Source organism: Esox lucius, chromosome 9 (assembly GCF_011004845.1).
Source record: "Esox lucius isolate fEsoLuc1 chromosome 9, fEsoLuc1.pri, whole genome shotgun sequence".
NCBI lineage: Eukaryota > Metazoa > Chordata > Actinopteri > Esociformes > Esocidae > Esox > Esox lucius.
The window spans coordinates 8970269-8993750 of NC_047577.1; the positions used below are offsets into that span (position 1 = coordinate 8970269).

A 23482-nucleotide genomic window follows, 5' to 3' on the forward strand; every position below is an offset into this window, starting at 1 on the left:
AAAGGGGTTTCGTGGGGGGGGGCTATTTTCGAGCTTCCTCGAGTTTTGGCGCTCCATTTCACAGCACCCCATCTATGTGAGTGAGTGCGAGAGAGACAGTGAAAAAGAGTTATAGCCTTAATAACAGAGTTCTCCAGAATGCAAAGCCCTTAGGATTTAAAACCACTATAGAGGCTATGAGTTTAGAACCACTCCTTTCTCTCAGTCTCCTCCTCCTCTAGCTATGTCTAACTCTCATATAAACAAATCATGTCACCTTGTTTTCTCCAAACCTTCCTCACTTTCTAATACCTGTCGGATTTCTTCTCACTCTTTCACTTAATCCCTTTATTGACGGGTGATTTCTTAGCGTATTAGTGTTTCATAAAGACCCGGGCCCTGAGTGGCTCATGAAAACACATTTTTTATTAGGTTGTGTCCATTAAGATTTTGGGTGTCGTTAAAGTGTTTGAAAAGCTCATGTTCGAGGAGGCGGTGCGATGAGAAGCGCAAACGCGTCGGAGGACTAAATCTGCTGGGGGTGTGGTCTCTTGGCCGAGGCTTGGCCGCAACTGCAAAAACAATATGTGTTAATGAGAATCCTTATTTTCCTCTCCTGGGGCTTGAAGCACTTCCTGTTGTCAGGGTACTCACCTCATCTAGCATCAACATACATCCCCGTGCGAAGTAGAGGAGTGAAGACCTAAGACTCACTCCAATACACTCTGACACTGACAACATAATTGAACAAAAACAATTAAACAAACAGCAATGAAACATACGGGACATTTGTAGCTACTGTCAGCTGGTAGGAGAGTTAGGACTTCTGTGTGTGCCGACTGTTGTAAGTAATGGAGATGTTGATCTCCCAACCCCAATACCGCTTCATGAATGGACGGCGGCAGGGGGTGAAGAGGGAGAAAGAGGTTGCCATTACAGCATCTCACAGGGGAGGGAGATAGAGCAGGGGAGTAATGGAAGGAGGGGAAAAAGCGAAGAAAGTAGTGGAGGAAAATACAACCTGCAATTAAATGACCTCAGTAAAAACAGCGATGGAGGAGAGAGAGAGAGCTTGAACCTTACTGCTCAGTCTAACAGCTGTCTAACTCCTGAATGGTCTGGCTGTAACTCAACCTTCCGCATCAAGTCTAAAGAAAGGCTTCGTCCAAAACTTAGCCATTTACATCAACATTTACAGTGCATCATCTTTTTACTGTCCAAATGATCATGTCAATATTTATAGAAATAGCTGAGGTGCGGGACAAAGAAAGTGGCTAACCAATGTTAGCCCTCTCCTGTGGAAAATGGAACTCTGACGTTCTCTTTTGGCAGACGACACCACGTTACCACTGCAGGAAAACCACCCCGAGCCTCTCAGATTGCAGGAATGAGGAACCATGAGAAGTTGATTTATTCATGAGAATGGTGGAGAAAATGGAGTGTGTGTGCGCAAGCTTTTTAATGAGTTGTATCGGACCTGACTATGGGCCCGTATCCATTTTTAATGGCAGAACTTCGTTCCAGAGGGCTACTAAGTTGAAGAATCGCTTCGATTTTGTTGCAGCCAAAATGGAGGCTATTTTTATCTATCTTCCTTTCCGGCTAGCCCAGCTGTCTGCCATCTAATTGGTGTTTTTCTGAATAACGGCATTAACGTTTTCTTTATCGTCGGCGAGGCCTAAAAAAAACGGAGGTTTCTTGCTGTTTCGTGAAAAATAAACATTGGGCGCTGTGGCTCAAATGTCAGAAACTAATTCACACTTTTCACTCTTGGCAGGGTGAGCAGCGAAGCAGGGAACGGTTGAGTGTGTGTGTTTGTGTGTGAGAAAGGGGGGGGGTAAACAGCGCGAGCGGGTGAGAGGACCGCTTGCTCCACCAGGTGAAGAGGAAGTTGAACAGAAGGTGTCAAAGCACAGTAGGAAAATTCCAGCCAAGGTGTTGACTTATTAATGAGCGCAGGCACTTATTAACACACACAGCAGTTTAATACCACCTGATGCTGAGCTAGTGCAGGAAATGCTATATTAAAGATTTGTGCCAACAGCATACTGCTGGCTACAAATCACACAAATTGATTCCTCATAAAGAGTGCTAAATTTGGCCAGGAGGCAAATCAGCTAGCCTTGGGGCCTAGAGTAAAACAACATCCTTGTGAAAAAGCATAATATTAATAAGTGTATTTGTGGCCAGTGCCGACACACAACATCTGACACACACTATCATGGTAACATCAGCATTCAGACCCTCCAAATTGCACTCAGTGGGGAGAACAAATATTTGATACACTGCCGATTTTGCAGGTTTTCCCACTTACAAAGCATATAGAAGTCATAGGTACTCTTCAACTGTGAGTGACGGAATCTAAAACAAAATTCCAGAAAATCAGGATTTTTAAGTACTTAATTTGCATTTTATTGCATGACTTAAGTATTTGATACATCAGAAAAGCAGAACTAATATTTGGTACAGAAACCTTTGTTGGCAATTACAGAGATCATGTTTCCTGTAGTTCTTGACCAGGTTTGCACATAATGCAACAGGGATTTTGGCCCACTCCTCCATACAGAACTTCTCCAGATCCTTCAGGTTTTGGGACTGTCGCTGGGCAATACGGACTCTCAGCTCCCTCCAAAGATTTTCTATTGGGTTCAGGTCTGGAGACTGGCTAGGTCACTCCAGGACCTTGAGATGCTTCTTACGGAGCCACTCCTTAGTTGCCCCGGCTGTGTGTTTCGGGTAGTTGTCATGCTGGAAGACCCAGCCACGACCCATCTTCGATGCTCTTACTGAGGGAAGGAGGTTGTTGGCCAAGATCTCGCGATACATGGCCCCATCCATCCTCCTCTCAATACAATGCAGTCGTCCTGTCCCCTTTGCAGAAAAGCATCCCCAAAGAATGATGTTTCCACCTCCATGCTTCACAGTTGGGATGGTGTTCTTGGGGTTGTATTCATCCTTCTTCCATTTTTGGTGTAAACCAAAAATGGAGTTTAGACAATTTTTGTCTAATCAGAGCACATTACCTTCTCTGGATCATCCAGATGGTCATTGGCAAAATTCAGACAGGCCTGGACATGCGCTGTCTTGAGCAGGGGGACCTTGCGTGCGCTGCAGGATTTTAATCCATGACGGCGTAGTGTGTTACTAATGGTTTTCTTTGAGACTGTTGTCCCAGCTCTCTTCAGGTCATTGACCAGGTCCTGTCGTGTAGTTCTGAGCTGATCCCTCACCTTCCTCATGATAAATGATGCCCCACGAGGTGAGATCTTGCATGGAGCCCCAGACCGAGGGAGATTGACCGTCATCTTGAACTTCTTCCATTTTCTAATAATTGCACCAACAGTTGTTGCCTTCTCACCAAGCTGCTTGCCTATTGTCCTGTAGCCCATCCCAGCCTTGTGCAGGTCTACAATTTTATCACTGATGTCCTTACACAGCTCTCTGGACTTGGCCATTGTGGAGTGGTTGGAGTCTGTTTGATTGAGTGTGTGGACAGGTGTCATTTATACAGGTAACAAGTTCAAACAGGTGCAGTTAATACAGGTAATGAGTGTAGAACAGGAGGGCTTCTTACAGAAAAACTAACAGGTCTGTGAGAGCCAGAATTCTTACTGGTTGGTAGGTGATCAAATACTTATGTCATGCAATAAAATGCTAATTAATTATTTTAAAATCTTACAATGTGATTTTCTGGATCTTTGTTTTAGATTCCCTCACTCACAGTTGAAGTGTACCTATGATAAAAATTACAGACTTGCTTTGTAAGTAGGAAAACCGGCAAAATCGGCAGTGTATCAAATACTTGTCCTCCCCACGTTCACCCCTGCTGTATGAAATGGAAAACACCCATTTAATGCAAGGCCTCCGATCGATGAAGGATTTGATGCCTACACCAGCGGGCACCCGCTTCAAGGTTTATGTGTTTGCTGAAGTACTTCAGTCCCCCTTCCACTATCTCCATCTGCCTCCCGTCTCTCGACTCATTTTGCTCTGTGACAGCGTGATTCGAAAACATTCCCGTTTTACTTTGATTCAATCAAACGTGGACTGCAATTTCTCACTGTGTCCAGTTCAGTTATTATTGGCTTTTTTAAAAGCGTCAGATGAGAAGACTATAATCAAATCTGCAGTGGACTGAATAAACTCCTGATTCCCCATTAAATCAAATCAACCCTGCATGCTCTTGTTCTCACAGAAGTATTCTACAAACAATGTGTAATGTATGTGGACAGTGTTATAACCGTGTGTGTGTGTGTGTGTGATCCATGTTTATCTGTGCTTGTGGGGACTAGGACGCCCCCAAGATAATCAAACCTGATAGATCAGTCCGTATTCTTTTTAAAAGGCGGAGCCCATTAGGGAAAATGTGATTTGCGGCTTAGATATAGAGAATTTTTTTTTGTCACATACTGTAAGAATTGGGGAAAATTTGAAGTTTAGGCATTACCGGTTAGGTTTGGGGTTTGGAGTTCACTCAGCACTCGTGGCGTTACATGAAGACTGCTGTCCATCTGTGCTCCAGAGCCCAGTGTTGTGAAAAAGGGGCAAATTATGGCCAAATCTAGTAAATTGGGTAGAAACCGACACCCAACATATTCACAGATGTAATTACGGCCACAGAGGCTTCCAGCAAGCACTAATTCAGGATGCTGAAGAAATCTCCAGTTATATAAACAATCCAAACTGAAATAGTATATTTAATTTCACAATAATGAAACCATTAAGCGTGGGGTATGGAATGTAGATAATTGGCAATACAATCCTAATGTAAATGCATTAACTCCAAGGCACTGACTCAAGATAATTTGGAGGGCAAAAACTTCCGAGGGGGTATAGACTTTTCTTATATTCACTTTATCCATTAGTGAACACGGCAGAAAACAGGTTTCGCATTGCAAATGAGCGCCAATTTTTCTGATTTCCTGAGATCAACGAGGGTTGAGAACAGACGGAGGCGTTTTGAACGGTTTTGCAATGGGAAGAGAGCAGAACACCATGAGACAACTCCAGGTTGGCCGCGTCTAAAGGAATCTGCTCCAATATGCTGTGACAGCATCCTTTGAATAAGGCTCCATTCTGTTTCACTTTGATACAGTTGAATGTGGACTGACATTTCTCACTGCATCCGGTGTGGCTAATTGGCTTCATAAAAAAATATATCATACGTAAAGTCTATAATCAACAGAAAAACACATCTTCATGGCTTGTACGCCCCTTTTGGTTCCTCATGAATAATGACACTCAAGTCTCCTCTCTCTCTCTCGCTACCCCCCCCCCCCCATCGAAGAAAAAACATGACACCATGTGTTGATACTCTGAAACATCTTTATTTAAAAGGATTTACAACACAGACTGGGCACCACTTTTAAAATTAAATCATATTTTTCTTTCTGCACAATTTTCCTTTTGTACATACATACACACAAAATGTGTCTCTTCAAAAATAAAATCATGCAGCAATACTAGTTATTTAAAATAACAAGGGAAAAGGAAACGGGCAGTTCAAAGAACTGCGATCAACGTTCAACATAAAAACTAAATGAGAAATAAAATGTCTGTTAGATCCAGGATCAAATGTGTTCCCCCTTTAATGCTAATGGGAAGGATCTGGGGTTGATTCAACTGATTGTAGAACTACTCATGAAGGATAAACCTCTACCTGATAGGATAACAACCAATACACACCTTTCTCCAAACCGAAGCCTGTCCCAATACAAACCCCCCCCCAAAAAACTTCACGCAGACACACATGACCTAATAAAATCAAATTAATGCTTAGAAAAAATAAATTACAATTTAAGTCACGTCCACAATGGCAATGGATGCAGCCCAATCTTTAACCCTCAAATCCTCGCACACAAAATAGCTTATTGAAGGTGTGCCAAGTGTTAGAAAAGTAAACTACATTTCTGACTGTTTGTTGTCCTAAACCCATGTCCTTGAGAGGATAACACAGGAAATGTCCAAATCCTCCTGAAATTCTTTTAAGCTGTCTTTGAATTGTTTTTTACTCCTCCAAACACTTTAATCTATAAAAGTCTAATAAATAATCCAACACAGAACACTCAAAGTAGGTTTCTGAACAACAACTCCCAATTCTACTGACATTAATTATGGAACAGATATGCTATGCGTGTTTTCAGCACATATTTCGGTACAATATTTGTTACAAAAAAAGAACCGAAACATCAGCAAACTTAGCATTTATTTGAAACAGTGTCTTGTCCACTTAAACCAACTGAAAAAACCCAGCTTCTGCATTATCTCCAAAATAAAGGCACATGGTCACCAATATTTGTTTAGGAAAGGTCTTTTTTAGTAGTTGCAGTCATCAGTCTATGGACCCTGTTAGCCTGGTATTGTCCTGGGGGGGGGGGTCAACAGACCCATCTATTTTCATGTATACCTGAACTACACATTATTTTCCCGGTCTATGACAATGAATGTTCATCAATAGTAACGAAAACCTTGTTACTCTCTTGTGTTCCATTAGACCAAGCCTAAACCTTGAACTAAACCAATGACTCTTAGTCTCTGGATCATACCCGGTTTGCTTCAGCTATGTTCCAGATGGTTGCTTGCTGGTTAGACGCCACTGAAGCCCCATGGGGACATACCTAGACAGACTGGGGGGGACGACTCACAACTCGAGTTATTTTATCATCTGCTACACGAATTCCCTTGTTCTTATTTCACCCATAACTATTACATTTCGACATACGAGGGGGGAGATGGACAGAGGAGGACAAAGAGAAAGGTTGGGCGACGACAGGAAAGGCGGCGGTGGTTTTAAGCTGTGGCGCCAACTCCTGCGACAGGTATTGGTTGCTGTGATGAAGGTGAGGATGGGGACGTTGTGCTGTTCAGGGCTTTTCCTCTGTGTCTCTGCCCCCCTCTTCTTCTGCCTCCTCCCCCTGACTTTGGCTGGGAGAGAAGAAGAAGAAATGCTGCTTAGGTCACAGATACTGTCACTTTAAATAACTCACATTGTCACTGAAAATGGATTTGACATTATTCTTCATTGTATTAATTCAGAACCGAATAGATCCTTTTAAATCAGAAAATTAAGAAAAAGCAGTGACAACATTATTGACCACAGACCCAAGATTTATCATTCTAACCAAACAAACTTCAACCAAGCACTTCCTATATCTATGGATGGACTTCCTGCCCCTCTGTACTGGCAGCGTGGGCCAGTTCTAGTGAAAACCACTCCAGGTCTCCTAAATGTGTAGGTTTGTGTGTTTGAGTCACTGTCCTGCTGGAATGCCTCGGTAATCCCCCTAATTTCATGATGTCAGGCACATGTATTTGACACCCAGCTCCAGGGGCAGGGGGTCTTCATTTCTGTGATGGCTTCATTTCATCTCATCTGTCATCAGGAGGTTGTCCCAGAAGGATTGGAGGATGTTCAGGTGTTTTGGCAAATTGCGGTCAGGCTTTCTTTCTCAGCAGTGGGCCTCCTCCTGGGCCGCCTCCTGCACAGCCCCCTTTCACCGAGTTGGCGACAGATGGTGCAGGTTGAAACTGTCACACCTTCTGTCTACAGGTCGTCTTGACTGGTTAGCACAACTTCCAGCTACGGTTAGCGCAATCAAAGGAAGTCTACTGGAACACTACATGCTAACTGTTACAATAGACTTCAATGCATTACGCTAACGCTAGTGAGCACTGGTTCAGTAAACCACCTCCGGCTTAAATGATACTGGACACAGAGACAAAACGGTGCCTGCGTGTTATGTTCTTACTGCCAAAACCTCAAACAATCTGAGAACCAAAGTAATACTGCACAATATCAATACTCTCTGTAGTGCATAACTAGGGTATTTTCTTACAGGCAAAAGCCTTGTTCCTCCATCTCCCCCCTCTCGTTACCTTGTTCTCCTTGTTGCCGTCCTTACACAGTGTCTCCTCCTCTGCCACTGTCTAATGCAGACAGTCCACATGGACGGAGAGAAAGAGAAATGGAAAGAAAGGGGTAGGAAAGAGGCGAGGGGACAGAAAGACGCGTTTGAGGGACGAGGAGGTGCCGACGAACGATAAAAGAAAGGGCCGATGGAGACGAGAGCCAGGGATGACGCAAGAAAGCGATGGAAATAGAATGAAAGGCCGGGTCAAGGATGGGGAGGACATTTTGAAAAGCAGGTTGATGAACAATCATAAGAGGAGGGATAAAGAAAGTTGAATGAAATGGAGTGGCCAGGGGGAAGAAGAAGAGAGAGAGATTAGCTGATACAGACTGGGGGAATAAAAAGACCAAAGCAGGAAGCTGCTGATGCGGCTGGCTGGCTCACACACACACACACACACACACAGGTGCTACAAAGAATCCCCTTGGCTGGGTAGCAAGAACAGTCGGCATTCAAAACAAATCTTCCCCTCAAACCGTTTCATCTCAGCAAGGTGCTTTGACTCTTACAATTTCACTGCTCACTTCAAAAAAAAAAATATATATATATATATATAATTATTGAAAAAGGATTTGGATGGCAAAATTACTCTCTACACTATTCAGGGTTTGTTTTCCCATAAGGGGATGCCTGTATGTGCCCTGGATTCAACAAAATACCACTGGATTCACGTTTTCTTGAAACGATCCATTGGGATTCAGTTTGATTTGTTGAGATGTCAATGTGTTTCATACAACACAATTTGATCCAGTAAAGGGTTGTGCTTACAAATCCATTGGTCATTGATGTGATGACCATTGCCCTGTGTACCTCAGGCTAGCTTAAGCGATCTCTGAGAGGGTCAATTAAGAGCACAGGAATTTAACAGCTAATTGGGCAGACTGGTTTCTAGCGACTTAAAAACGTTTAGGGTGGGTGATTCCCTTGTAGCATTTTAATGAAGCCGGTCATTGAAGGTTAGAACTTAAGTAGCATATTGGGATAAAGTGGCAGTTAAGGAATATATTAGGAAACTGGTTCAGTTAAGCTAAAATGCTGAAAGAATCAGTATCCACCCGGAATGGTCTTGTGTCTTTCCAAACGGTCACTAACACTGTACACTGTAATTTGTTTTAGAAAAGGAACACCTGTATTTTTTGTTTACATAGATGGTGGCTATTTTGCCAATCTGCATTTCCAAATTAGCTAACAACAATGTGAATGCAACCAGCTTGTAGTTGGTCCCAACACCCACCTGGTTATAACCCCCTGCGTCTTCTGTCATCATGGTTGTGTATTAGCCACTCCCCCCTTCTATATAAGCCCCTCCCTCCTGGTAACTCACCAGTAGCTGTCCTGCATTGGGGCTGTCCGGCCTCTGTGTGGATCCTGCCTCTTCATTGGCTGGCACTGTGCCCTTCTTAGTGGAGTGCATCTTGGCCTGTTGCGACTTGGTGGCCGACTGGAGCAGCTAGATGGGAGACATAGGGACGCTGGTCAGAGTGGAGGTCCTCTATGACCCTTCATAACCCTTTACCGTGTTGGCCGACTGGAGCAGCCAGAAGGGAGACATAGGGATGCTGGTCAGAGTGGAGGTCCTCTATGACCCTTCATAACCCTTTACCGTGTTGGCCGACTGGAGCAGCCAGAAGGGAGACATAGGGATGCTGGTCAGAGTGGAGGTCCTCTATGACCCTTCATAACCCTTTACCGTGTTGGCCGACTGGAGCAGCCAGAAGGGAGACAGGGACGCTGGTCATAGTGGAGGTGCTCTATGACCCTTCATAACCCCTTCAAAACCCTTTATCGTGGTGGCCGACTGGAGCAGCCAGAAGGGTGAATTTAGGGAGAAGAACAAGTCCAAACTGAGCCTGAAGTGAACCTTAATGCAGTACATCTAATAGGCAATCCTTCATGAAGCCTTCATAACCCCTGAAGCTTTGACTCTTTAAATAACCTATGCAAGACGTAAGGAGCCTGCTTACGTCTAGTATAACCTCCATCTCCATGTACTCTATGACCTCTCGGGTAGTGTCCTAACCCCTGACCTTGGTGATGGTGCCCACGGCCTTGGTGCGTCCCTCTCTGAACACCAGCCTCTGGTCAGTGTGGAGGTACTCGGGGGTCTTGATGAAGCGGAAGTGGACCGACGCCTTGTCCCCGGTACGCAGGCAGTCTCTGTTCATGGTCAGGATGGTGGCCGTCTGCCGGATGCTGCCACAGTGCACTGAGAGGGGAGACGGGACAGCGTTACACCCCGACCTCTGACCTCAGTGGATCAGGAAGAAATGAGGTGCATCTCTAATTAGGAGACAGAACACACCCACAGACTGTAAACGTAAGTGTGAATACTCTGGTACCGAGACAGTGTTCCCCTCACCCATAGCCTGGAACCGAGACAGTGTTCCCTCACCCATAGCCTGGAACCGAGACAGTGTTCCCTCACCCATAGCCTGGAACCGAGACAGTGTTCCCCTCACCCATAGCCTAGAACCGAGACAGTGTTCCCCTCACCCATAGCCTGGAACCGAGACAGTGTTCCCCTCACCCATAGCCTGGAACCGAGACAGTGTTCCCCTCACCCATAGCCTGGAACCGAGACAGTGTTCCCCTCACCCATAGCCTGGAACCGAGACAGTGTTCCCCTCACCCATAGCCTGGAACCGAGACAGTGTTCCCTCACCCATAGCCTGGAACCGAGACAGTGTTCCCTCACCCATAGCCTGGAACCGAGACAGTGTTCCCTCACCCACAGCCTAGTAGCGAGACAGCGTTTCCTGACCTATAGCCTTGTACCGAGACATGCGTTTCCCCACCCATAGCCTGGTACCGAGACATGCGTTTCCCCACCCATAGCCTGGTACCCAGACAGTGTTTCCTCACCCATAGCCTGGTAGCGTGGAGAGATGGTGGTGGGATGGTGAAGGACCAGGATCTCAGCCATGAACTCCCAAGTGGCCTGTGGTGTGAGCCTGGGACTGATCATCACCATGCCCTTCCTGATGGAGGAACGCTTGATCTGCAGGAGGGAGAGACAAACTCTGTCACCTACCCTGAAACACTCACGCAACATGAACCCCATCCCAGACCCCAGAATGTTTTAGAAAACAGGCGAGAGAGAGCCACAGAGCGAGAGCGCCACAGACAGACAGAGCGAGAGCGCCACAGACAGACAGAGAGAGAGAGCGCCACAGACAGACAGAGAGAGAGAGCGCCACAGACAGACAGAGAGAGAGAGCGCCACAGACAGACAGAGAGAGAGAGCGCCACAGACAGACAGAGAGAGAGAGCGCCACAGAGAGAGCGAGAGAGAGAGAGCCACAGGCAGAGAGAGAGACACACAGACAGAGGGGGAGGGACAGAGCGAGTGAGCCACAGATGTCTCGGTTAATTAACAGGAGTCATTAATAGAGGGCTTATGGACAACAAGGATCATCATCAGACAAAGAATCAACCCACACAATTGATCCATTCCATCTCCGACGCAACCCGTTCCAAAACACACGCGCACCTTTTTGAGAGCGAAGGAGGCCGTCTGCCCCCCCCGGACCTCTTTGACGGGCATCCTCTTACGGTGGATGGATTTGACGGCGATTGGGAGGAAACTGCCCAGGGGGTCCGGGCCGAGGAGCAGCGTGTCGTTGAGTCGTATCAATCCACGTAACGTAGTTCCCGACACCACGGTGCCCACGCCCTGAGGAGGCACCACAGTCAACAGCGCTCGGGAGACAACGGGGCCACATTAGTTCACGCTGCCTCGGCATCAGCCTCCACCAATGACACATGGCCTTTAGATGGGCTGGGTTAGTTGGAAGACTGAGGGGTAGGGTTAAGGAAATTATGACACACTTCGGTGTGTGTGTCTGTGTGTGTGGGTGTGTCTGTACTAACCGGTACGGAGTATGTGTCATCGATCTGGAACTCGGCAGGTTCATCTTCTTTGTAGGACGTTTTAGAAGACAACAGGTTGAGGAACATCTTCAACAGGTCCATGTTCTCACCTGTCACATTAGAGATCTGGAAGATTGGACACATCCTGGAGACAGGCAGACAGGGAGAGAGACAGGCAGACAGGGAGAGAGACAGGCAGACAGGGAGAGAGACAGGCAGACAGGGAGAGAGACAGGCAGACAGGGAGAGAGACAGGCAGACAGGGAGAGAGACAGGCAGACAGGGAGAGAGACAGGCAGACAGGGAGAGAGACAGGCAGACAGGGAGAGAGACAGGCAGACAGGGAGAGAGACAGGCAGACAGGGAGAGAGACAGGCAGACAGGGAGAGAGACAGGCAGACAGGGAGAGAGACAGGCAGACAGGGAGAGAGACAGGCAGACAGGGAGATAGGCAGACCAACACAGACCGACACAGACAGACAGAAGGATTAGGATAACACGTTATAACCACATATAAACTTCTCAGATTAATCCGAGAATGTTTATAGAATCAAAATGAGCCAAACTTCCAGAGTTTGTGTTACTATCTATTAATCACACTATTGAATAATAACAATTGAATAACACACACACACACCCCCACACACCACCCACCTTTCAGAGCTGAAGTTGGACGCGGTGACAATGACATCGTCTTTGTTCTGAACCAGCACAGGGATCTTCCTACAGCCAGGTGACTTTAGTAACCTCTGTAGAAGCTTCAGCGTTTCTGAAACACACAAAGGTTATTAACACTAACACACACACACACAGGTTATTAACACTAACAGACACAAACAGGTTGTTAACACTAACACACACAAACAGGTTATTAACACTAACACACACAAACAGGTTATTAACACTAACACACACAAACAGGTTATTAACACTAACAGACACAAACAGGTTATTAACACTAACACACACAAACAGGTTATTAACACTAACACACACAAACAGGTTATTAACACTAACAGACACAGAGAGAAGATGATATGGCCAGACTGTATTCATTACACACTATTTCTCTTGCTGTTGTGTGCCTGGAGGAACATACGACCAGGGCATACGGTCTAAACCTTTTCCAGTTCTAATACAACTGTATGTGTTGGTCTTTCTTTCCAACAAGGCATGTTTCACATTCCCCTCCTCACCTGCTAATATGTTGGCTGGACACATGTCGATCTTGGTGACCACCACGAACACCGGCACGTTGAGGGCCAGGGCCAAACCCAGGTGCTCCTTGGTCATCCCTACAATGCCGGCATTGCTGCCGACCTGCCGGGGGAAACCAAATGAAAAGGCCACCACACAGAACCCGTCGCTTCATCCGACCTAGCTAATCCAGACGCCGCGACACACATCCACCTGGCTCCCTCCCTCCCTAACGGACCACACCTCCCACTCACCATGAGCATGCAGAAGTCCGGCAGGTGGCCGGTCATCCCAAACACTGTGGTTTTCAGGTACTTCTCGTGGCCGGCCAGATCTATGAAGGTGACGACCTTGGAGGACTTCTCACAGATCTTGGTCCAGTCCAGACTGCCCCCGTGATTGTCTGGCTTATTAACAACCTAGGAACAGAGGCAGAGCCAGTATCACCTGCCAATGTCACCTCTGTTTGCCAGCATCACCTGCCTATGTCACCTTTAAGTCACAACTATGAGCCAGCATCACCTGCCTACGTCACCTCTATGAGCCAGCATCACCTGCCTACGTCACCTCTATGAACCAGTATTACCCGCCCCTCCTGGTCAAAGCCCAGGGTGTCCTAACATACGTTGCCTATGTCATCCCTAAGTCACCAGCCCCTCCTGGTCAAAGCCCAGGGTGTCCTAACATACGTTGCCTATGTCATCCCTAAGTCACCATCCCCTCACCTGTCCCTCCTGGTCAAAGCCCAGGATGTCGTTGCCCACGCTGCTGGTCCTGCCGCTCTCCATCTCGTGTTTGTGTCGGAAGAGTTTCTGGCGGGCGAACCCCCGGCCGTTGTCCAGCTCGCCATGGGTCAACACCCCCAGCAGGGTGCTCTTCCCAGCGTCCACGTTCCCCACCACCGCCACTCTGCACGGGCGGAGGACACAGAACCTTAACTCCGGGAAGACGGGACACCAGGGTTTCTCCACACAACAACCCCGTCACACGGCTGAAGGCCGGCCGACCGACGTCATCAATGTCCCACGTCTAATGCCGCAGAGTTTCTCGTCTGAAAGGACTCAATTAGTTCCGCGGTCATTTTCGCAATAAAGGCTCACAAGAAATGTATCCTCCAGCAGGGGGGGGGGGGGGGCTGCCAGATCGGGGCGACAGGACCCAAGTTCTAGCCACTGGACAGACCTATCGTCACAACGCCCTCCCTCCGATGAGTCTCGCTCTCTGGCCTGACGAGTCCCGCACTTTGACCCCTGCATCGCTAATCTCTATAAAAAAAACGCTGTCCCCCGATTCCCCGTACCTCACTTCCAGGAAGTCCTCCTCTCCGACGCGTCGGCGTATGAGGTAGTCCCGTACTTTGCCCCCGGTGTCGCAGCGCTCCCTGAGCAGGATCAGGTCGGCCTCCAGCTGCTCACACAGGGCCCGGACCGTGGCCACAGACACATCCATGTCCCTCTCATCCAGGCCATAGTCGCCCCCGTCTGGGCGGGATGGGAGGGGGACGGGGGGGGGGACGGGGGGGGGGGGGGGGGGGGGGGGGGCGGGGGGGGGATGAGCACAGAGACAAAGAAGAATCCACGTTCTTAAACGTAGCACGAGGGCCCCTTTTATTTTGTTTCTGATGAATTGGCTTTATTTTTCAGAGACAGCGGGGAAGGACGGTGAAAGCGGTTCCTGAAAGAGCGACGGGCCAGATTCGAACCCATGCTGTGGCGGTACATGCGCATGTGCTTTGGTGGGTTTGCCATTGGGTGTTGGGGGAAAAATTACTAGAATATATTTCCTAATTAGCAGCTCAAAATTAGAAACAGAATTAGAAACAAAAATCTAAGACAAACATTAAGCTGTTAGCTAGGGAAGCTGTTGTATTTTGATGATTAATATGATAAGCTAAGACACTCTAATGGAACAGCAATATGGACTTTGTTGAAGAACTTAGACTTGAATTAGAAACTTTTGACAGACAGTTTTGTTTGGAAAAACAATAAAGGGCTGTTAAGCAACCAGAAAACAGCTTTGACACTAGAGAAAGAAATTATAAGTTTAGAATATTTGCAAACAGCCCCAGAACAGCAGCACAGCAGATGGAGGAACACGCTCTGCCCCTTGACCCCCAAAGGTCACATGGGTCAGCCGTGTTGCTGTGGTGTGCAGAAACAGGCCTAGGGCACCGAGCAGTAACAAAGCTCTGGGGGTTGGGTCAGAGCATGTCCAAACAAATGGAAATAATGGGGGTGGGGGGCTCACAATGGTTGGGCTAGAACCGGGTCGATGTGTTTTAGCCGACTGACAAAAATCTCAGTGTACAGCTCAATGGCAGCTCTGCGGAAAGTGTAGCGCCGCAAAACTCGACTAGTTGACTAGTTTACAGACCTAGAGTGCTCAACTGAAGAGACAGATGTCCCTTTCGGAGCTAGCTATAGCATCACCTGCCTCGTTATAACCTATGTACAATCTAGCTTTATTGACATGCTAAGGTGGAGTGAGCAGTGCTGTTGGTGTGTGTGGTCTGGTAGGGGCGTGTCACTTCTCCTCACCTGAGCCCATTCCTACCACATAGATGGTCTCACCGCAGCCTTCGTCCATCCTCTCTCGGAGTTGCCGTAGTAACGAGTCATACTGTTCACCTGTAGGGCTGACCAAAGCCAGCTAGGCGAGACAAAGTGAGAGAGATTTGAGTAATATAATGGGAGTGTGATGGCTGTCTTAAAAACCCAAAGTGTGTGTGTGTGTGTGTGTGTGTGTGTCTGTGTGTGGGGGGGGGTACCCAGACAAATGTGTTTGCCACATGAAATACAACATAGGGGTATGTCCTTGATGGGAGATGAAAGACCAAAACACGAATGAATCATTGTTTCATGTTTATGCCCGACTCAGGAAAGAGCAGTTGATTAAACTAAGACACTATTAAGGTCAGACACTATGAAAACACCTATGCTGGTAGCTACAGTATCCACAAACCCAGCGTGGGAGGTCGGCATTAAGCTAGGGGCAAGCCTGGACAGGTTGTAAAAGTGTTAATACATGATTATTCACTGAAATGCGTTGGTTATGAACACACTGAAGTGATCTTTCTTAGTTAAACAAGTTACATTTTAAAATTATATAAAAATCATCAATTGATCGTTGGTTGATGACTGGGCATCTGGAAGCAGTGTGACATAGTATACGTGTCATACATTGAATGTTTTGGTGGTCACTGCTTTTGAAATGCAACGTGTCAAAATTCGAGCCCAACATAACATGCTTAAACGCACTGGAACCACTGTCATTGAATTACAATGTAAATGAAAATAGCAACAAAAATGTTTAAAAAGAGAACGGGCCTACCTTGCTAGTAAAGTCTAAATGATCCTCGGATTCGCCGTTAACATCCTCGCCGTCTTCAAAATACTCTCCCCCAGATAAGTCGTCCCCACAGTCCGGTGCAAATATGGAAGCGGGTACTACGGTGTCCCCTGTTGGTAATTTTCCCGGGTTTGGTTCTGGCTCTGTCCCTGCTAACGACGCCATCTCCCCAAACCTTGAGAGAAACACCCTATTAAAGCCAAACTATAAATATTTGGAAACGTATTGGAAGCTAACAATGTTAGCTAGGTAAGGTAGCTATCTAACAGTGTTACCACAGAGGGATGTCGCAAACTTCGCTAGCATAACAAGCTAAGCTAACTAACCAACTGGCATCCAAGCAAAAGTAACTATCGTGTAATAGTGTTAAATTGTACTGCATACAACAACATTGTACAATAACTTTACGATTTTAAATAGTCTAGAACCATTATGTTCACTTGGAAATAAACGTTTTATTAGCAATGTTATCACAATGTACTATAAATTAATCGTACCAGAAGTAGTCGTGTACATGCGAGGTTAACTTCGCTTTGATAGCGGTATACCACACCCCTTCATGAAATGCAGAAACCGGATTGGCTACAGCACTCAGAACTTCACTCTTCGTTGACAGGTGGTCAACACAGAAAATATGTGTTTCCCAAAGCTTACTAATTTTTGTTATATCTGAAGCAATATGGCAAACAATTTAAGTAGTAAAAATTACGTTTTAAAGCTTATATCCCAACTCCAAGATGCATTTAAAATACTGTGTTTAGTGTATAGTACAAGGATTTTCCGCTGGAGGGCAATGTTTCATTGATCAAACGGCTACGTAGACAGTAAGGGTACTCAACACTACGAGAGAGGACAGACAGAACCAACACTGAAAAGACAATTGAAAAGAAAGAATGGAGAAGGAAAGAATCAAAAATACATTGAACGGGAAAAAAAGACCCAAACCCCTATTGTGAAAATAAACAAAATGACAGCACACATTTACAGCTTTTTTTTTACACACATTCCAGGACTTTTTTAAAACTCCATTTTTGTCTGGATGTGTTTTTTATATATGCATAATCTATAAGTAAAGTCACTATCATATCTCAGTTAACCATGAACATTTAAAAAATGAAAGCAAATGGTTTTGATGACATGTAGCACGTGTCTGTTCATATGTGATGTATGCAATTATCTGATTTGGCCCAACAGTATGGCAACAGCACCACTTTTTAAACCAAAAAGCCAAAAATCACGGAATACTTCTTTAAGTCTTTAAGCCGACATTTAGCACTGCATTAACCATGATTACACTCAATCCATTCACTATTTGGTGTACAACTTTTAACCAAAAATGCATATGCCTTAATAAAATGGAGAATTAGATGCCAGTAATTTGAGGGACCTCCCTCAAATCTATTAATCTTTGTTTCATTGCTTGTCTGGCAAATATGTGCTGATGCTTCTTAGCCGTGATTGGTTACAGCTTGTAGTTGATTCTAACTGGCTACAACATTCTAAAGCTAAACCCTGCCCTTGCTATAATAATAGACTTCACAATAAAACCTTTCCTCTTTTCAACCTTTTTCTGATTTCTGCCGATATCACGAAGAAGTTCAATATGGTATGTACAATTCTATTTTATTTTCTCAACTTTTGGTTTTCAGAAGTTTACATTATATAAGATAGATTTTTTAAACCAGTTGTTCTCAATTTCTGGGTCGCAACCCAAATGTTGGTCACTGGAGGTTATAATAGGTTTTATTTATCATATATATATATATATATATATATATATATACACTCCAGTCTGAATTTAGAAAATTAACACCAGGTACAAAGTGGGTAGAAATTAATAATAATGAACATACACTGTATTTCTCTAAAAACTATTATTTTCAATCACAGTATTTTAAATGTATTGAAAGTGCTGATTGGCCGTCCAAAACAAGTGAGCGTTTCAAGACTGTCCATCAAGACAATAGTGCCCTAGCTGTACCTCACTATAAGAGCATGGGCGTCCATTCCCACAGTGTTCCAGTACCACATTCTGGATCAGAGCATCTGATAAATGACCTAAACGTAAAGAATAAACCAATGTGGAATTATTGACAGTGAGAAAGGTGGAAATGTTGTCCACTTGTTTACTAAAATTGCTGCAGTTGCTCTTAATATCATGAAACAATTTGTTCTCCGTAGAGCATTTAGCCAAAGTAAAAGTATGCAATATGATTATAATGTATTACTACTGATATAGCATGGTTTCATTTTAGTACTGTCAAAACCAGCTGGAAACTATTCATATAAATATCTACCTGTCAGTGAAAGAGGATTTTCAGAGATGTGGGCAACTGCTACTGTGTGTGCAATAAGGGTTAACTGCCTTTCTCAGGGGAAGCACAAAAGATTTTCACCTAGCTTTCTCAGGGATTTGATCTGGCAACCTTTTTGCCACTAGGCCACATGTCCGAAATGTCAGGCAAGGCCTACAGCCCGCAAGGTAATGGGAAAGAGACTTGCTGACAAGCACCTGAAACGACTGTTCTTTAATAATGTGTTATCATATTTGTTAATTACCACAGTGACCTCACAACAAAATGCCTATAAGAAAAGCTACCCATCTGTGAGTTTTCACTCCAACCCAAATTGTCACCATCCTGATTTTTGACTATCAACATGCTAATATTACCAATCAAATTAGCTAAAACCTGGAACACGACTGAAGAGCTCGGTTTTAAGATTTTGGAATAAACATTTAGTTCAGCAGTCCAAAAAATTATTAACTGTCAGAATATCAATGTGACAACCTATTGGAATTGACCACAGTTGGGGTCGTCCTCAACAAACTACCTTTGAACCATTCGTGAATAATGGATTCTGTCCAAAGGGAATTATTGGTTCAGACAATTCAAACAAGGCTCCACCTGTTTTTTAATGAACCAACATTGATCTGCGATATGGACACAGAGACGGGTATTGTCCTGAGGTGTGGATCAGATACAGGCTCCAATACAGGACAAACCCCTGTTTGACCTTGGTGTCAGACACCCAGTGATACCAGGGAGGTTGGTTAACTCGTTGGTTAACAATTAACAACCTTATTGATATCGTACCGGGGATGATGAGGAGAAGTCCGCGTACCATCAATGGCAGTATCATTTCACACACACTTCCCCTTCCTCAACCCAGCTCACTTACAGAGTTTAGTGGGCAACATCCATGCACACGCGTGTACGTGCACACACACAGGTCCCGCAGAATGCAGGTATGGACACAGGGTGTGGTGGGGTCCTTTTCCCATGTTTGAAGATGATTATGTATCTCTATATCCTGTATCTTCTCAGCAGACTGGGCGAAAGGTTTGCACGGTCACCATGGTCAATAAACAGGCGTGGGGTGTCCTTTATGACTCCTGTCTCCTGAGAGATTATGATGTGTTTAGTTCCTAGTTCCCTGCTTTTATGGCCCTGTGTTCATGGTTTTATGACCGGGCCCCGGTCTGATTGTATAAACATGGCTTAAAGTTGCCTATGCTCTCAGAAAAGGTTTCGCTGGGCAGGGTCTTTGCAGGGGTCAACACAGTTGTCATGGGCAGGCAGTGTAGAGGGTTCTACCCAAATACCCTAGAATGTACGATTCTTTAAATAACACCTTGCATATGGTTTTATTAGGAAATAATCAAGGAACTAGATAAAAACAGCACATTTATAAAGCCAAAAAATTCTGAAAATAATTTCTCTATGTATTGTCCATCTCATCAAACCTTAAAGAAATGTCTTCCAAAAATATGTTTTTTGTTAAAGTTTCCAGTCGGATCATGTTGATTATTAAACACACATCTTCCTAAAGGGTTTCATTATATCAAAAGGGTTATTAGTAAATGTTGGTAGGTACCTTTTTCTGTGACTGTCGTGCTAACAGATCACAAACAGATATATGTTTTTATTAGCCGATGGCGTGACTGCTGTAATAAGATTGATCATTAACATGGAACACGATAACCTGACATACAGCGGCTCGACTTTATTGTCATTGTGGTTACATTGTAACCCCCCCCCCCCCAACCATGATGTCCTTTATAGGCGTGTCCAGTGTCCACACATGTGCTGACAGGCAACTATTCATGTTCAGTGGTTCTTAGCCAGTGATGTCGGCATTGTACATGAGAATTACTTCTCAACTGATGTAAGGTACCTGATTAAAGGAAGGTGAAATGAAAAAAGAAACATGGAAAAAGTCGACAGACCTGTTGAAAGGCACTGGTATACATACAATAGATCTTATGGATCTTAGACATAGATAGATATATTTCAGACAGTGGACACAGACACTGATGCACCTTTAACAGTCCAAACCTTTCAGGTGAATCAGAATAAGCCCTATCCTGTAATCCTCATTCTTTACTGTCCAGGGTCACAATGAGTTTCTGTTTCAGTGACAGAAACCAGATAAAAGTCCTTTTCACCGTTTCAAAAGTGAATTGGACCCAGTATCAAAATAACAATTGAACACATACTGTAGTTCCACTGTGTTGTAACCCCTCACCAGATCTGTGATTGGGTGATGACGGTAATAAACAGCGTTTTATTCAACAACCGTTTTCGGTGTTTAAGGAGAACCCAGAGGTCCAGCGGTATGTCCAGTGACGGTCCTGTGTTGGGACAGCTGAAGTTGACTGTTGTTGTCCCTTATTCAGGCGTTCCGCGTGGAGAACATGTCCTTCAAGCAAGGCCAGGAGCTGAGAATCACAGCGAGGTCAACCCCTGGAGCCTCTCAGTAAGAACATGGCTTTGTACTCTCCAACCCCAAATCAACAGTGTTTCCCTCAGTGTAACGTGAATAGCTCATCCACGCCGACAGTTATTTTTGGGACTCAATTATAAGGTTATACATTCGATTGACATTTTTTTCTACGCAATGTGGCCAATCAAAACCAAACTATGAGCACGGCCAAACACATTTCCTGATGATATTGCAGCGGAATGGTCAAGTTCTCATTTTGAGTTGTCCCTCTGTCTCTCTCCAACCCGTCTTTCCTCTAACCTGTCTCTCTTCCACTCTCCTCTCCCCTCTCCCCTCTCCCCTCTCCCCTCTCTCTCCTTATCTCCTCAGATTCTCCATCAACATCGGCCACAACAGCGACAACTTCGCCCTCCACTTTAACCCTCGGTTCAGCAGCGAAAAAATTGTCCTTAATTCTCTATCAGGAGGTAGCTGGGGCGACGAAAACCATGAGATGCACTTCCCCTTCCAGACGGGAGAGGAGTTCAAGGTGAGACGTGCGTGTCTGTGGGCTGTGTGAAGCCGGTGTGAATGGTCTGCCTTTCCTTGGCTAATGAGTGAGATTCCAAACATCGCTCTCCTCTCTTTCCATCCTTCTCTTTCCGCCATCACTCCGTCCAGCTGGCCATCAACTTCACCAATGAGCAGTTCTACATCAAGTTGCCAGACGGTCACATGATTGACTTCCCCAATCGCCTTGGTGACTGCAAGTACAACCAGTTCATGGTCGATGGAGATGTCAAAATCGTCAGCATCAAGGTCAAATAGAGGTCAACCCCTGGCAATTCTCAATACACCTGTGAATGTATTTCATACTAACTCAGCGCTTGCATAGAGTGTTGTGTGGTTGGATTAATTAAAATAACACAAGGGGGCGCCACTCCCGTGTGTACTTCTGGAGAGACGGACCATTCCAGACATTCCCAATAAAATCACTGTGAACTCAAACAATGTTTTCAGTATCCGTGTGTCTTTTGTCTGCCTTCGGACAGTTTTCAAATTGTCTCCCAAACGCACACAGAGCACCCCTCACCCCCCGAAATACTCTTTTTCCAGTTCGTCATGGCAACCTTCACTGTTGCGAAGATTGTGTCCTGGGCGTTAACTGAGCGGCTGTGAGAAGTTCCACTTCCACTCATAGGTGGAGTTTGACATTCGAGCCGGGGGGGGCAAAAAAACAACTACAAAAAAACTTACAAAAAACCAATTTTTACTAAAGCAGTACATGAAATCAGATGTGTTACCTACCACCATTTAGCTGTGTGTTATTTAAAAAAAATAAAGTTTTTTAAACAATGCAATTAATTATTTCACTCATAATAAAAATAAAAATAAAAAATGCAATTGCTTGTTTCAGCCACCAGTGCTTCCCCTGCCCCCCTCTGCGCATGCTTCCACTGTTTCGTCACTGACCTTCCTGCTTCTTGGGTGAATTGCAGCTCCGTGGACTTGAGGACAAGGGAAAAAAGGGGGAATCTTCACCTATGAGGAAGGTTTCTTGGAGTGGGCAGAGCCTTGACACTACAATTCGACTCTGCCATGGTTAACAATGGTTGCTTAAGATCTTGTGGTGAATAGAAATCAGCAATACATCTGTGGCAATTAACTATCAATTTAATTGGATTGTTTAAATGAAATCACACTGCGGGTTAACTGGGCAATACACGGCGACAGTTCTCCATCCCATGGTGTGGTTTCCATGTGTTTACATTATACAGTTCATATCGTTCAAGAGCAACCCTTTTAATATCAGTCTAATGACTCAAATGGGATTTGAGCACCAAGTTTCGAAACAGTGTCAGAAAAACTAAACCAAAGCACAGATTACTGTAATAACTTGTCCGTAGATTAATTTCAACCTGGTAACTAAACCAGTATGTAATGGTGCTACACTATCCCTTTAACTGACTTTGACTGACAGAGCTGTGAACTTCATAGGTCCGACCTGGACAATCCATACGACGCAACAATTCCAGTTTTCATGGTTTTGTGGATCCTTTGTGGGGGATTAACGGCAAATATTGAAAATGTGTCTGGGTTTCTAAATCCCTCTAACTTGCTGTTGGACTGTCTGTCAAAGTGTGAGGTTGAGCTGAACGGCTCAGAAGTACGTTATGATGTTCCACGCAACAGGTCCAGACCGGTCTCTGCGGTTCTGCGGGTCCTTTGAGTCTATTTTGGCTCGATGAATAACGATTGACATCCCTGCAGGACAATTTACAGGGCAACTCGAAGAGAGCCGTGTTTCAGGCTGTGGAATGTTGCATGGTGGGATGACATTGCCCTGAAAGAGGCCAGAGTCAGAGCGCGTAGGGAAGAAATGCATGTCCGTATTTGTGTGCGGATGTGTGTGTGTTCGCCGGGTGGGGAGGGGCGTTTTCATGGCCTTAATAAGCAGGCTGAATAAAATAAAT

General features: G+C 45.1%; 2 protein-coding genes across 5 annotated transcripts; one reads left to right on the forward strand and one right to left on the reverse strand.

Annotated features, from left to right (window-relative positions):
* Nucleotides 1-5284: 5284 nt before the first annotated feature.
* Nucleotides 5285-16896, reverse strand: gtpbp1l (GTP binding protein 1, like). 4 transcript variants are annotated; one of them, XM_029122335.2, is made up of 15 exons: nucleotides 16802-16896; nucleotides 16287-16479; nucleotides 15494-15605; nucleotides 14257-14437; nucleotides 13682-13865; nucleotides 13211-13375; nucleotides 12956-13079; nucleotides 12414-12528; nucleotides 11760-11904; nucleotides 11380-11562; nucleotides 10752-10887; nucleotides 9917-10095; nucleotides 9214-9339; nucleotides 7855-7905; nucleotides 5285-6903 (listed from the first exon to the last, which is right to left on the reverse strand). In XM_029122335.2, the coding sequence occupies exons 2-15, from the start codon at nucleotides 16467-16469 to the stop codon at nucleotides 6769-6771; spliced, it is 2019 nt and encodes a 672-aa protein (XP_028978168.2). In that variant the 5' UTR covers nucleotides 16470-16479; nucleotides 16802-16896; the 3' UTR covers nucleotides 5285-6768. The 4 variants fall into 4 exon arrangements, with proteins under 4 accessions (XP_028978168.2, XP_028978169.2, XP_034150239.1 ...); XM_029122336.2 differs by having other exon boundaries at nucleotides 16287-16494; nucleotides 16802-16860; XM_034294348.1 differs by lacking the exon at nucleotides 7855-7905.
* Nucleotides 16897-17804: 908 nt separating this feature from the next.
* Nucleotides 17805-22021, forward strand: lgals2b (lectin, galactoside-binding, soluble, 2b). Its single transcript, XM_010905020.3, has 4 exons — nucleotides 17805-17910; nucleotides 20983-21062; nucleotides 21399-21558; nucleotides 21690-22021. Exons 1-4 carry the CDS (start codon nucleotides 17908-17910, stop codon nucleotides 21834-21836), a joined length of 390 nt encoding a protein of 129 aa, XP_010903322.1. The 5' UTR covers nucleotides 17805-17907; the 3' UTR covers nucleotides 21837-22021.
* Nucleotides 22022-23482: the final 1461 nt, after the last annotated feature.